The sequence below is a fragment of the Salvia splendens genome, chromosome 11, assembly GCF_004379255.2.
Source record: "Salvia splendens isolate huo1 chromosome 11, SspV2, whole genome shotgun sequence".
Classification (NCBI taxonomy): Eukaryota; Viridiplantae; Streptophyta; class Magnoliopsida; order Lamiales; family Lamiaceae; genus Salvia; species Salvia splendens.
In genome coordinates, this window is record NC_056042.1 from 26,355,929 (window position 1) to 26,370,746 (window position 14,818).

General features: G+C 38.3%; 1 protein-coding gene and 1 long non-coding RNA gene across 2 annotated transcripts; one reads left to right on the forward strand and one right to left on the reverse strand.

Annotated features, from left to right (window-relative positions):
- Nucleotides 1-1,687: 1,687 nt before the first annotated feature.
- Nucleotides 1,688-10,402, reverse strand: LOC121754695 (carboxypeptidase SOL1-like). Its single transcript, XM_042150012.1, has 16 exons — nt 10,066-10,402; nt 9,659-9,749; nt 9,466-9,561; nt 8,742-8,772; nt 8,582-8,638; nt 7,523-7,618; nt 6,936-7,058; nt 6,393-6,497; nt 5,665-5,711; nt 5,124-5,249; nt 4,907-5,009; nt 4,540-4,602; nt 3,238-3,318; nt 2,419-2,482; nt 1,861-2,052; nt 1,688-1,776 (listed from the first exon to the last, which is right to left on the reverse strand). Exons 1-16 carry the CDS (start codon nt 10,160-10,162, stop codon nt 1,688-1,690), a joined length of 1,461 nt encoding a protein of 486 aa, XP_042005946.1. The 5' UTR covers nt 10,163-10,402.
- Nucleotides 10,403-11,719: 1,317 nt separating this feature from the next.
- LOC121753861 lies at nt 11,720-13,530 on the forward strand. The gene is made up of 3 exons (XR_006040510.1): nt 11,720-11,809; nt 11,900-12,628; nt 13,043-13,530. It is a non-coding gene; the product is annotated as an uncharacterized LOC121753861 (long non-coding RNA).
- The last annotated feature ends 1,288 nt before the right edge of the window (nt 13,531-14,818 follow it).

Here is a 14,818-nt window from a genome sequence, read left to right on the forward strand (position 1 = left end):
ATTCTGTTAGGCCTAGGAGTTTGCAGTTTTTTTTAGGTTCTGTGTTTGCATAACTGGTATAATAAATAGCAAAAGCCCCTTAGGGAGAGTAATTGAAGAGAAAATACATGCTAATTTGTGAATCCTTTTCTCTTAATAAATCAAAGTCAGTGGATGAAGTAAGAACGATAGAGGATGCCTTAGATAACCTAGTTGTGCAGCCCTACTATAAAAGTGAGTTATAAGCCAAAACACTTTGAGCTACATGTATAAAAAGGGGGCCGCCACTGGATGTTTAGGGAGAAGAGTGAAGGAGAAAAAATGGGAATAGGGTTCTGGAGGTATAGCTGACGAAGTCCAGGAAGGAGGATATAAGCTGGACGAAGTCCAGAAAAGGAGGTATAAGCTGGACGAAGTCCAGAGAAAAAAAAATAAATAAATAAAAATTAAGGGGCAGGAAGCAGTAGTAGTAACCTGACCCAGGAAATAAAAGTACAAGGAGGATTGTAGGAAGGAGAAACTCTCATAACCCGACGCATCAGTGGTGTAACTTTAACTTAAGAGCGATTCGATCCTAACATCCCTGGTGAGGAATGAGTGATCGAGTGATTCTAACAATTGGGAAGTCAAAAGGCTATCTTGACGAACTGACAACTGACTAGACAGAAGAAGGGGAGGGGGAGGAATCTGAGGCTGTAAAAACGCTTGGATTGACCTTAAACTTGTGGGGATGGTGCTAGGAAAATACCAGTTTATGCGCTTATGTGTTTTCTTTCTTTTGTGATTTTTATGTGTTTCGTGTTGTAGTTGTCTAGGTCTAGGAGCCCTGTTTTGTTTATGGAATAGTACTTGGGGGGACCGTGCATTGAAATTCGCCTTATTCTTTTTCTTGTCTTCATACTTGAGGACAAGCATGGTTTAAGTGTGAGCAGTTTGATAAGGCTAATTTCATGCATGGGTCTAGGGATTTAATTCGTGATTTTACTGGGGCTAACGCACATTTTAAGCCAGGTGTGTAAAGGAATTCGCCAGGTCCAAGAAAGAAGACCAAAAAATCACAAGGTCGAGGAACTGGCGATTTAGTGACGATTTATGAAGAGGAATTGCTCGACGGAGGAAGCTCTAGAGTGAAGGGTAGAATAGGGATTTCTACGAAGACTCAAGGGCTATGTCCGCATCTATAAAAGGCAGAAGCATGCAAGCTAGAGGGATCTTCTCGGTGGAGCAGTCGGCGGTTCCTCAACCTCGACCCGTTGTCCACCGACTATTAAATGCAGAAACCATAATAGTACAGACAAAATTTACAGCACAAAAGAAAATTCAAACATACATATGTCGGTGATGATTTCGTTTTTCAAGCAGGCCATTAAATTGATTTAATTTGGTTTCTTTCACTTTCCAACTGTCTGATATTATAGCTAAACATACCTTGGGCTTTTCACTTCCTTATTCAAGGATACATATACTCTTATTTTTTTTCATTCACCTTTACTTCCTGACCAGAAACCCTCCGTCTAACTGACACCCGATACCTCAGCCCCCACGCCCTCACCGAAACAAACCCACGGAAATGGCGCGGCCCCGGGTGAACCTACCCGACCATCACCAACCCCCCGGCAAATACCCTCCCCCCAGGCATTTCGCAAAACGCCTAGCCCACGAGCCGCGTCTCTAAATTACTGAGTTATCAAACTAAAACCACAGATAACTAAATCTTCTCAGGACCAGTTTGGCTGCTCTTACCCTGTCGCACAGACATCTGTATTGTACGCTCATCAGCTTCCTTGCATCCAGCATCTTCGATTCAAGGGAAGTCACCGAACGAACGAAAAACCCTACCGATCATACGAAAATAAAACGTAGAACAATAATCTCCCCGACCGTGTCGCAGATATAAATCGGCTGCCTGAAGACCAGTCTTGCTGTCTGGATAGCAACCTGAATCCTCCAAAACTCGACCATCCTTGTAGATGCTACTCGACTCTGAATCAAGAACAAAATCTACTGCCTGTGCTGCTTCACCAAGTATAACACAAGCCCTCTTCGATCTGTACCCGGGAATGCTAGCAATAACTGCAAAAATAGTCCAACTATTAGATGCTTCATTCACAAATTGGATGAAAACTGGGCTCTGGGAATTTTTTGATGCTATAACTGATATATAACAGAACAACTTTTTCTATCATTCCTTTTCGCTGCTAAGCAAGGATTTTGAAGCTTTACGTATCAGATGTTCAACATGAGGATCATATACTAACTAAATAAAAGTAGGTGTAAACTGGTCTACTGTAAAAATATGAGGTAAGCCAAGAATGTTTGCAGGAAAACATTGAGTTGTGGATAAAATCAGATTCAAATCCAGCTCCAAACATTGAAGAAATTAAATAACTAATGTAAGTTGTGTAGCAACGAGGAAAAGCTAATATTTAACTCAGGCACCTTCATATTTTTCTCCAGGTGCCAGCAATCGGTAGTACTCACCGAACTTCTTGCCAGCAGCAATCTGCGGGTGGTGACGGATCAGAAAGCTCTATTGAAAGAGCATAAGAAACAACAACGCTACACACTTATCATAAAGTAGCAGTGTCAGAAATCAGAGCACAAGGAATGGACTTTATTGTATATAGGTGTTCAATGTAATCAGTAACTATTGTCTTCTCACTGAAAACATAAATTGGAGAACAGAAACAAGAGAGAATAGGATCAGATGCCCAATCTCTTTTGCTATGATTCAAAGAAATAAACACTAATTAGAGCCTCGTTTTTCCAATTGGTGGTTTATTTGCTTTCACTTTTATTTAGTTGGCCAGAGTGTATGGACATGTCATCATTCTAGTCATATCAAGTATCAAGCTGGATATTTAATTGAACTATATGCACAAAGTTATGCATTGTTTAGGAATTTGATTTCATGTTAAAATGTGTCATTTTCTCATAGGAGGTGATACAGACCAAGGTCATCCTTGGTTCGTCTCGGGTCGAAAGCTGGTGAACTTTGGAGGCGCCAAAGTGGAGAATGTGGTCTTCAATGCGGGAAGAGTAGTAATGATGGAGTACTTTGTGTGAGCAGCAACTTTGGCCGAGGCCTTCATTTGTGAAGAAGTTTATCTTTATCTTTCCTATTCCCTTGCTTATTTAATTTATACAAATAAACACATATTCTCGCTTTCTTTCTCTAGCAGGAGGGTTGTACACCAAATGTTGATACTGATAAACATATTGTAGATAGAATATAACAGAGATAATATGAGCTCATACCGTGTAGTTTATTCCCTGGATAGCTATTAATGCAGGCAAAGGTTTTCCATCAGATGAAAAAACTTGTCCATGTATTCCCGTCTGCATGTTAAAGATTTATAAATCAGTATTATAAGGAGAATCCCACATGAAAAAAATAGATCACATAAGATTTGTAAACTGTATTCTCTATCTCAGTATTACTGGGACTGCAACAATATATAACTATAAAACTGTAGCTCAACGTTGATAGAGATCATTGTTACAGATTGTTATTTGTTATTAATTTCTCTATTAGTTATTTGCTTCATTAAGGAGTCTGTTTCTTTAAGAAGTCAAGTTTGTTATTAGAGTCAGCTTTTTATGTATTAGGACTCAGATTAGGAGTTCTTTTCATCAGTATAGCGCTATGTATCTAACATTTCAGTCATCCAGAAATATAATTAGGGCTAAACAAATATGTTGTGGCTTCAGAAGGAGTGGCCCTTCAATGAAGAGTTTCTTTTATGTAGACGGTGGTCCCCCCAAGTTTAATAGCACATGAAACCTTAGTTTCGTACCACCCTGCTTCCATTAAGGCCCGACGTCCCACCTCCTTATTATGTGCTCACCACCACCATGTGCTCCACTATCGGCCTCTGAGAAAGCAACCTTAGTTTCAATCACCATTCATATCCCCGTTCCTAGCTTCCCGTCCCGACAGCATGTACAGGCAGCTCCTGTCGCACAACAAGTCCTGCTTAATGGACCATGGATGTCACGTTTCTCTTTTATTCCCACTTGATGAAAAAAGCCAGGATGATATTGACGTTGAGCTTTAGCAATTGGGGACGTTTTCTGAACTTGTTTCCGGGCCTTGAGGACAATGTGGTTTCGAGTGTCAGAGAAATCGATAGAGATCACAGGTTGAAGATTATTTGGTTATTAGTACTTATTAATTAGTCGTGATTAGTTATTTGTTTCATTCAAAAGTCTGTTTATTTAAGGAGTCAAGTTTGTTATTAGAATCATCTTTTATCCATTAGAGTTGAAATCAGATTAAGAGTTCATTTCAACAAGGTTCAGCCAGTTCAGTATTTATAGGGCTATGCGTCCTACGTTTCATTCATTCAGAAATATAATTAAGGTTCAACATATACGATGTGGCCTATTCGGAGGAGTGGTCCCTTAGAGGAGAGTTTCGTTTCTATTTATTCGTTTGCTTCTTTCTTTCCTTTTCCAGAGGCAGCCGCCTTTACTCTACCAAACTTTTAAGGTAAAACAACAATCATGAAGAAAGGTTGTGGGGTATATAAAAAGTTTAAGGCATATGACTGATTGTACCTTAATTACACTCCCAACGATTTTTAGCATGCTCATTCTGTTATGATCCCATATTGTTGGAAGCTGCAACAACAGATAAGAAATAAGACCTAGATAAGAAAATACTGGGCTATATATACTCCCTCCGTCCATAGAAATAGGCTCAATTTCCTTTTTCGTCTGTTCCATAGAAATAGTCCTTATCCATTTACAGAAACCTTTTCTTCTTCTTTTTATTTTATCATTTATGGGCCCCACCCATCCACTACATTATTTCAACTACTTTTTCTCATCTCTTGCTTTACCAATTACGCATTAAAACGCGTGTCATCCCCAAATGGCCTAGAATGGAGGGAGTATTTATGTGTGTGAAGGAGCTCAGACTAACCTCGCTAGCATCAGGCCATTTATCATCACTAATCTCGAGAGTGAGTTCAAAGCAGCCAGAATGAATATAATTCCAATCTTGCATGCCACCATATAATGGATACCTGCAAAACAATGCCGGAAATGGGATTTTAGCAACAAAAAATTGCCTTGAGTGTATAACATCTTAAAGATCCTCACAGACTATAAATCATGTTGTCTATACTTTACTAGCATACCAAAATGCACCATTTGTAATCCCACCGGGGAACTCCTTGCTCCGAGACATTTTGTAGTGGGACCTACTGTATAAACTGGCCAAAAATCTGAAAGTCTTGTCATCTGGGCACCCAAAGTAATCTCTCCTGTAGATAACATTTCAAAATAATTATGTTGAAAACAATCTGAATGAGATAATGAAATCACTCAATCATGATAAGTAAACATAAACAGAAAACGTCCATGAAAAGCTAGTAGCAAGGGGTGCAAGCAATAATTTAGGAGTCTGTGTGTATTTGCCTAGCGATAGAGTGGTTAATGCAGCCAAAAGTCCCAAGTTCGATTCTACCGTGGCATGGACTTTAAATTTAATGTTGCAATTACAAAAATAAAATAAACTTAAAAGATAAAATTAAAAAGCAACAGAGGCAGCCAATACAAATTGATACTGGCCCAAATTCTTATACCAGAAAATACACCAAGGTGATATAATAAGAGATTACTCAAATATACAGATGCAACATTTGAAGCCTTTTTTATAAGAATTGGTACAAAATTCACCTTTTATCATCAGTTCCATCCCATGGATAGTTTGCAACCAACGCTCCCTGTGAAAGGACAAACTATTAGGTGCTTGTACATCATTTACGGAACATCTGGATACAAACTTAATAGACATATAAGCAGCGGGAGGAGAATGTGTTTTTAATAATACAATGCTATATTGGTGCCTAAATGCACCAACTCTGTGTATTATGATTTTTCATATAAACTCTGAAAGAAGTAAATAAATACACGAACTAAATTGTCGTGGCAAATTTTACACAACTTCACTTTTCGTCCAAATTAAACCAGGCTCAGAATGTCGGCATGGACAATTCGGTTGTTGAGAAGAACGATGTTACACATAGAATCTTTACTGTCGCCATTTGATTAGGATTTACAAACTAAAACAAAAAGTTTTTCATTAGGATTTAATTTGTAAAATCTTAATGAAACGACAATGTTTTAAATTTCTATGTATTGCATCGTTTTTCTCAACATCCAATTTGTCCACGTCAATATTCTTATATGCCACCTCAGGTTTAATTTGGGTGGAAATTGTGGGAAAATTGCTTCAACAATCAAGTTTGTGTAATTTTATTTGACTCCTTTCAAAGTTCATGGGAAAAAAACTAGAATACACCCGAAGTTGGTGTATTTAGGCGACTATAGGACCTTTTAAAAAATCAACTGCAACATTAAATTTGACAAGGTTCCCAATTTTTCAAGCGAGAGGAGAACATTACCCCATGCAGAGTGGCAGATGCTGTAAAGTGTATATCTTCCATCCAATTCAACATGGCTTTTGTTTCAGGTTGCCGCAAGTCCATATCATCATTCATATGAAAGAACTATGTCAATCATGTCATTCATATGAAGTAAGCCAAAGCAGCAGTGTTCCTCAGATAACATGAAAAAGGAAAACTAGTTGCTAATAACAAACTAAAAGAGCTTGAAGGTACATCTTGGAAGGTACGTCTCATCCAACTCCATTGCACTAGTTTGAGAACTAATGAATACTCCCTCTATCCCAAAGAAGATGACCCCTTCCTTGGGTGGCACATGATTTTATGCAACTTTATTTTGTGTGTTAAATGGAGAGAATAAAGTAAGAGGGTAGAGTAGAGATAAAAGTGTTTCCATTTTTAGTAATGAGTCATCTTGGTTGGGACAACCCAAAAAAGAAAGTGAGTCATCTTGGTTGGGACAACCCAAAAAAGAAAGTGGGTCATCTACGGTGGGATGGAGGGTGCACTATATTCTAAGAATAACATAATGCAGCAGAATACCTGGTCTGGAAAATCACGATTCAAATCAATATGATTTGCATTTCCACGCCTCCTCAGAGCATAACCATCAGGGTTCATGGACGGAAGTATATGAAGGTGTACATCATCTACAATTGTGGTTGCCTGTCAATTGGACCACCTAATCTTAAACTTACCAACAACACAATAAGAATAGTAGGACACATTCAAATGAGAAATCTTGAGTAAACATAAAAATAGTATTTGAAAAATGGGTCTACTTTGAGAATAAACTTAGACAATACACCTAAGAAATGATACATCTCAAACACAGCACATCATGCTGGTGATCTGATGAGCAGACAAGTTTTTCACTGACATGCCCAAGAATTGTTAAAATGGTAATTCAACAAGGTTCAAGATTGATTCTGGCAAAAGAGGAAAGGAACAGCTGTTGCTACACATAAACTGTTAGGAAAGAGAAACACTAAACATCGGAAGCAATCAAGTGACCATGATTTCTACACATAATGATAACATTTGTTAATAGTCTCCCCTATTTCATTGTGAAAAGTGCCAAGTGATGCAATTAATAGAAATAATAGACAAATGTGAAAATAAAGCTTTACCAATGAGTCTTTCAAATAATTATCGCACAGCCAATTTGCTAGAAGTAACAGAATTTCACGGCCTACAGGTTCATTACCGTGCACATTTCCAACAAACTGCAATACGAGACAAATGAGATATCAATGTTGTGATTCTACATGCATGGTAAACATGTTATGTAAAACCTCTAAAATGCCTTATATACCTATTACTTAAACTAGTCAGCCCAACATATTTAATGAGATGAATTAATCTAGGTCCCCTCTATTCTTTCATCTCACCTTCCTTCCTACAACTAGATTTCGCACAATGTAGCTAAACATTTTATTCTACCAAAAGCTCCTACATAGAGCAATTTTAAAGTGAATAAGTGAGCATAAAAGAATTCAATATAGATCATAGTTATTGAAAACTGAACTATATTATTACGAGGTTCACCTAGAACTGAGTCAACTGACAAACAAAATTACCTCTCCTCAAATATATTTTATACTATTATAAAAAACATTGAGATGTTTTACAGGAACAACTATCTACTTGACCTGTGTGATAATAAGCAAAGGCCTCGTAGTTATGAGTTATGACTGACAACTAGAAACAAAATTTATGCTACAAATTCTTCTGTAATATAATTATGAGGTTATTTGAAAACCTAATATTGTATAATATGAGCTACTCTGAATCTCTGATATTGAATTTAGGCTCAACTCCATCAAAATCAGGACCCTTCATTCCCCACCAGGTAAATCAACAAGTGATATGGGTATCAGTATCCCAGCATCATCAGTTAGACCTATGATATTCATTTCTTCTTTCATGAGTTTCATCTACAAACGCAAATACTGAACCATCACATAATCACTCCTCATTTATATCAAATTTTCACTCATCTTTTTGAGAATCTGGAAGCATAGCTCCATGAATATAGTTCTTGACACATAATTAGCTACCTGTCATTTCCCAAATTATTAATAAAGTTTTGCTAATCTGTAAGTTTAGGGTTCATCATGATATGCAGAAGCATTTCCAAGCAAAACAATCATTTAAACCACGAGTGAAATGATGGAAAAATAAACTACCTTAAAAGAAGGCTCAGCATCAATAGTCCCAGGTGTGTCAGAAATTTCCATAGCCAACTAAGTTCAGAAAAAAAAAGTAAAGCATTCACATTTACAACCTACAAGTTCTACAGCTGTCCAGAGAAAATCGATAATGCAGGTTCTGGAAAAGCAGTAGTACCAAAGGAACTCCGAGTACACTCTTTCCGATGCTGATTGTCAGTTCCGTCAAGCCCACAAAGTGAGAACCAGAGCACATCAGATAATAGTAGAGCTCTTGAAACAATATACAGCAATGAAGTAATAACCTTATAGAGGGTGTTGAAGGTTAATTTGGGAACGGGTTGATATATTGCTTCTTCCAAACTATAAGAAAATAACTAGTACTAGGCTACTAGCTTCCCCTAGCACAAGTTCTATTAACATGGTAACTGACACCTGAAACTCTTCTCTTACCAATAGCTCCTGGCATGAGGGCCATTTAATCAGTGAACAAGCCAAAAGTGTAATCGGATTACTTTATATACAAAATCTTAATACCGGTACATATTGCTAAGGTAAAACTGGTTTAAATTTCTATAAAATCCCAGGAAGAAATTCTCTGATTACCAACTCAGTATCGGTTCCAATCTAGTAAGTATGTGAAGGTGGATGGAAGCTCATGATAGTTGTAACACCAAGAAATATTTTAAATTTTGTTTGCCAACCATTCATTTTAAAATAGAAAAAGAAACAGGAAGAACACACAACAGGACCAACAATAACAAAATCCTGTGATTTAGTTAACTTTTGATAACAACTAAAGATTTGTCATAAAAAATAGCACTAGGGCACTCTTTTCTTATTTTATTGATTGATATTGATGGTTGATCGTAACATAGAGTTAAGCATGTCTAAAGAGGTACCTGTAAATTCTGGAGATGTTAGGACACCGGCTATTAAATTCCTGCATAGCATTCTGAAGATCAGAATTACTCATGTAGCCTTTTGCTAACTTTTCACTGAGAAAAAACAACATTATCCAAACTTAGCTCAAAGTTGGAAATCCAACTCTAATTTAAGCATAGAGAAATAGGCAAGCAAAACCCGAGAACTTACAGCCTCGCATTGTAATCTTCCTCAGTCATTTGAAAGTCGGTCATTGAATACATCCGCCTCCCGGAAATTCCATAATTTCTGTCATCAAAACCTGACAAAATATATTTATAAAAATAAAAAAAATTCCTTAGTGAGGATTGAACGAGTAAATGTTCAGTACTTTCCCAGGCTGGAAGGCGAAAAGGAGATATCATTTCGAAAATTAATAACAAAGCCAAGTAACAATCCATATAAGGCTAATAGTAATACATAAACCGTCGTTCAAACATTGAGCGCAATGGAATCATCAACATCAATGAAGTCACCACAGATCAAATTTAGTCCGGTACACCAATCCGAAACCAGTAATTGATAATTGAAAATAAGTTGATGCCTAAAAATTGAGGATTGAAAATTCTCAATAATACCTGATTGATTGTAACTGTGGAGTTGGGCGCCTCTGGCAGAGGAGAAACGGAAGAGAGAAGAGAGGTTTAGACAGAGAAAGAGGAGAGAGAATATCATTTGGAGGTTTCTTTTTTCATGGAATGGAGATTAAATCTGGAAAAAAAAACACGAGAGATGAGAGGGAAGCTGCCAGCCCAATTGAATGTTGAAGGCGGAAGAAATTTATCGATATTGAATCCGATTTATATTTAATTTTCTCTTAATGCCAAAATTGAATAGATGTTTGATGCATGCAACTTTTTACTGCAAATCAGCCTCGTCAGTCGTTACTCGTTACACTTCAACGAGAGAGATCCAGATTCCAGATAGCATCATCGAAGTTGAAGGTGGCGTCATTTCTTTTGAAATCATAGCATTTTGTCAGAAATTAGTTTACATACTCCTTATTTATTTAAATTTATAATAATTTCAAAAATATAGGTTAACTTCTAATCCTAGTCATTCAATAATAAAATTAATAAAATAGAAGTACATCCTAACCATTCATTTAAAAATAAAAAAATCTAAAAACATAATATATATACTTTCAATCTTAGCTATTTATTATTAAAAAAAATCTTAATCACCATTCAAATTTTTTTATAAAAAAAACACAATTTATTTACTTTCAATCTTAGCCACTCATTGTAAACACAAAAGTAAATCTTATTTATTCATTCAAAAACACAAAGAAATTAAGCACAATCCGTATGCTTTCAATCTTAGCCACTCATCGTAAAAGTAGAAGTGAATCCTAGTCATCCATTTAAAAAATAGAATAATCATTACATATCTATAAATACAAGCGAGCACAATATCACAGTCATCTCATCTTCATCTCATCGTCATCTCTATCTTTTCCTCACAAAATGTCAATTTGTAAAGAAAGTTATGCAAAGAAAGAGTGAAGACATTCTTTATGTTAAGTTTATACGCAAATTTCATAAGGTCCGATAATAGGGGCATCTCAGTTAGCACAATAATTATAGCAGTGCGCGGAAGATGGATTCAATGAAGTTAGAGATCCGACGTGGCCAAAGCGTAGCAAAGTATTATGCCGGCTCGTATTCAAACAATAGAGAAAACGAAAAAGAAATTCCATGAATGTATCTAAGTAGTTAGGTTGGAAATTTTCAATTTGAAAAATGATTAAAAAAGTTCAAAATTGTACAAGGAGCTCAAGACAACAAGCATCACATTGAATTCATAAGATTTTACCTTGGTGTTCGTCTTGTTATTTTACCTTGGTGTTCGTCTTTTATTCTATTTTATGTCACTATAAGTATCACTTGTAGGACCGCTTTATGTTATGTTATTTATGTTTTATCATTTAACTTATTACTTATACTATTAAATACTCATGTTAAACTATAATATCACAAATTTTACAAATTTTTCTTTTAATAATAATCTATCTAAACCGTACTGTAAAATGAATTTTAATTGATTATTACAAATATGCGCTCACTTATTAATACTCATTTAAATTTAACAAATTTTATCAGTAATTATTATTTGGCGAAATTACATTAATAATTCATTTAACAGTAGATAAAAACCTATTAATTTAGGCATACTTATATTTAAATAAAATTAATAGCCCACTAGTTAAAGCCCATTTAACACTGAATTAAACTTCACCAATATAAGCGGCGTTCCTAATATTTTCCCCCTTTTGCTTTCTCAAAGATTCTGCCTCAGACGAATTCTTTGGCAACCTATCTGGTATATACATATCTTCTTGCTCTATTCAAAATTATATTTAATTACAATTTTCAGAAATAGATTTGCGATAATGTTTGCTTGATTTCTCAGTGTGATAAAATTTGGTGGTTTGAAGAGTGAGATTGTGATAGCAAGATGAAAAAAGTTGGTAAGTTGAAGAAGCCCCCAAAAGTAGAAGACGTTGCAGAACAGGAAAAGAAGGTCTCTAACCAGAAAGGGAAAAGGAAGGGAAGTGAGATTGATGAAATTTTTGCTGCAAATAAACGCAAGAGAGTGGAATCGGAGAAGAAGGCTGAGGCCGAAACCAAAGCCAAATCCAAAGTAGCTGCTGCCAATTTAAAAAAGAAGGAAAAGAGTATGAAGAGCCGCTCCTTCGAATTTTCAGCCGGCACTTCTGGTCCGAGGAAGAGGACTGCCGACGGGCTGGCTGTGTTTTCAGAGGAAGAGCTGGGCATAGGGAAGCCAGATGCAGGAGGAACTGCTTTGTGCCCTTTTGATTGTGGCTGTTGTTTTTGATGGATGCTGATCAAAATTTGTTAGCTGCTTAAGTATTTGCTGCTCTTGTAACTTTGAATGCTAGAAGATAGATTGTTGTTATACATGATTTCCAAATTGAGTCATCATTTATGTGTTTTAGTCTGTGAAAGTGGTGGACTATGTTTTTTCTGCAATGTTGATGATGCATTAGCATTGATAGCCTTACCGAAACTGAAGGTGCTCGTTTGTATGGAATAACCGGCAGCCGTCTGCAGTCTAACTCTAATTCAATTGATCTTTCTTGTTTATGCAGCGACCAGTTCATCGTTAACATGAATGCAGGTATGCCTCGGTCGCAGAAGTTTATATTACATGTATTGGATAACACTCATCTTTTTGAATTTGAGTGTTAATGATGCTTATTGGAACACCTAGAGAATCCCTGTTGAAGGGGGTTGATTTGCTTGAAAGTATCTGGTTACACATGTTCAGTAAATTTGTACTATGAATTACTTGTTTTTTTGAATAACTTTATAAAATAGAGTAATAACTTTACCATATTTCCTTTTGTTTTTATCAAAGATTAGTGCTATGCTATCAAGCATGTCATCTGTTGCCCCGTAGTTATTCCTGAAACAATTGATTATTTGATGTTCCAAGAAGATAATAATAACAGTACCTCAAGCATGTTAATTTTATTGGGGAAAAACAAAGACGAAGAGTTGAGCAATTTGCTACAATGTTGTACCTTGGCAGTATTGAGGATTCAAAGAGGCTCTATATGTACATTAATGGAGATGTGAGTTCTTCATTTACAACTTGGTACATACATTTTTGACAACACTGGTCAGGTTTGATAAATTAATTTTTCTTGTATCTCAAGCCTCATTTTGTTCTTGCCACCAACTTATAGCATGTATTTGAGAACACCTATTTTCAGACAGATGATATTTGTAATGAGCTGCAAGAATAAGAGGCTATCTTTTCAAGGAGTTGGCTCAGATTTTGGTCTTGTGCAAGATTTAAAAGTCAGTGTGCAAAAGATCATGGTTTTGAATATGGTCTCATTGATCGGATAGTTAGGCCACCCAGTGTTGTCAAAAACGCGCCCGGGGAGCACTCGGGCCGTGGGGCGCAGTCGGCGCGCCCAGGGCGGTGGGAGCAACTAAGGGGGTGCTGTTGGGGCGTGCGTGAATCCGTTTTTATGAAGAGGGTAAGCTTAAACTTATTCCTTTCTATTAGTATTTTAGAGCATCTCCAATGGCGGACGTCGCGACGGGCGACCGAGACGTCCGCCATTGTGGCGTTTAGGGTCGGATACGGACGTCCCGTGAGGACGTCGGGTGTCCTCGGACGTCCCTGCGACGGGTGGGCGGACGTCCGCCACTGTGGCAAGGGTCGGACGTCCCGCTCGGATGTCCGAATTTTTTTTTTTTAAACTCTATATATACGGCTCGTTGAACTTCATTTCATTTGCACCACTTGTTGTTAACAAGTTTCTCTCTTCTTTTACTACAAATTTCATTTCTACTTTTAATGGAGAACGATAGGAACTCCCCGGCCACGAGCGAGTCGCAGACTCCGGCGTTTCCCATCGACCTGGATGGAAACGTCAGCGGAAATGCTACAACGGTTCCGGCAATGGGACAGATGAGTGGAATGGGTGGGATGATGTCTCCTTATATGTACAATTGGATGGGACAGATGGGTGGTATGGGTGGTATGATGCCCAGGGCAGCCGGGATGGGGGGCATGACCCCAAATATGATGGGGATGGGTGGGATGATGGCGGGGATGATGGCGGGGATGATGCCGGGGATGATGCATGTGGGAGGGGGTGGCAGGGGCCCTGAACCACTAGCGGACGATGTCTATCGGCCGGTTGTGGATACGCAGTCTACTGATACCCCTTCCACTTATGTTCCGGATACTCAGTTCACCGGCATTGAAACTTTCTCTTTTGAGGAGTTGGGGATATCTCCAGTCAGGCAGACGCCCGATGATGTGGGCGGGGGCAGGGGGAAGGGACGTGGCAAGGGCAAGGGGAAAGCCCCAGGGTCTTCCTCACGAACGGTGGCAGAGGAGGAGGATGAGGAGGAGACGGGAAAGAGGACGATCTGTGGGGGAGTAAAAATCGGGCTGGGCGAAGCGGACGAAGATCAATGCTTCCGGTGAATACAGCAGCAGTGCTGGTTCGCACGAGCTCCCGGAAGCCGACGAAGTGTCCCCGCTACCGCAATCAGACTCTCGCCGTCGTCGTCGCCCGGTTGGGCAAAAGGCTGCGCAGCGGAGGGCTAGGGGAACCAGCAGCGGTAGCGGGTCGTTCGAGGTCGAATCGGAGGCCCCTGCTCCCCAAGAAGATATCGACCGCCTCGCCCGCGCACAGTTAACGACAAGCTTGGTCCGGACCATGCATAGGTGGCATAGCACGACCGATCCGCTGTACAAGAGGATGCTGAAGGATGTCATCGATGGATGTCGGCGCAATTTGGGGATGCCCCCCATTGGAGATGATGGCGCCGAGATTAGCGG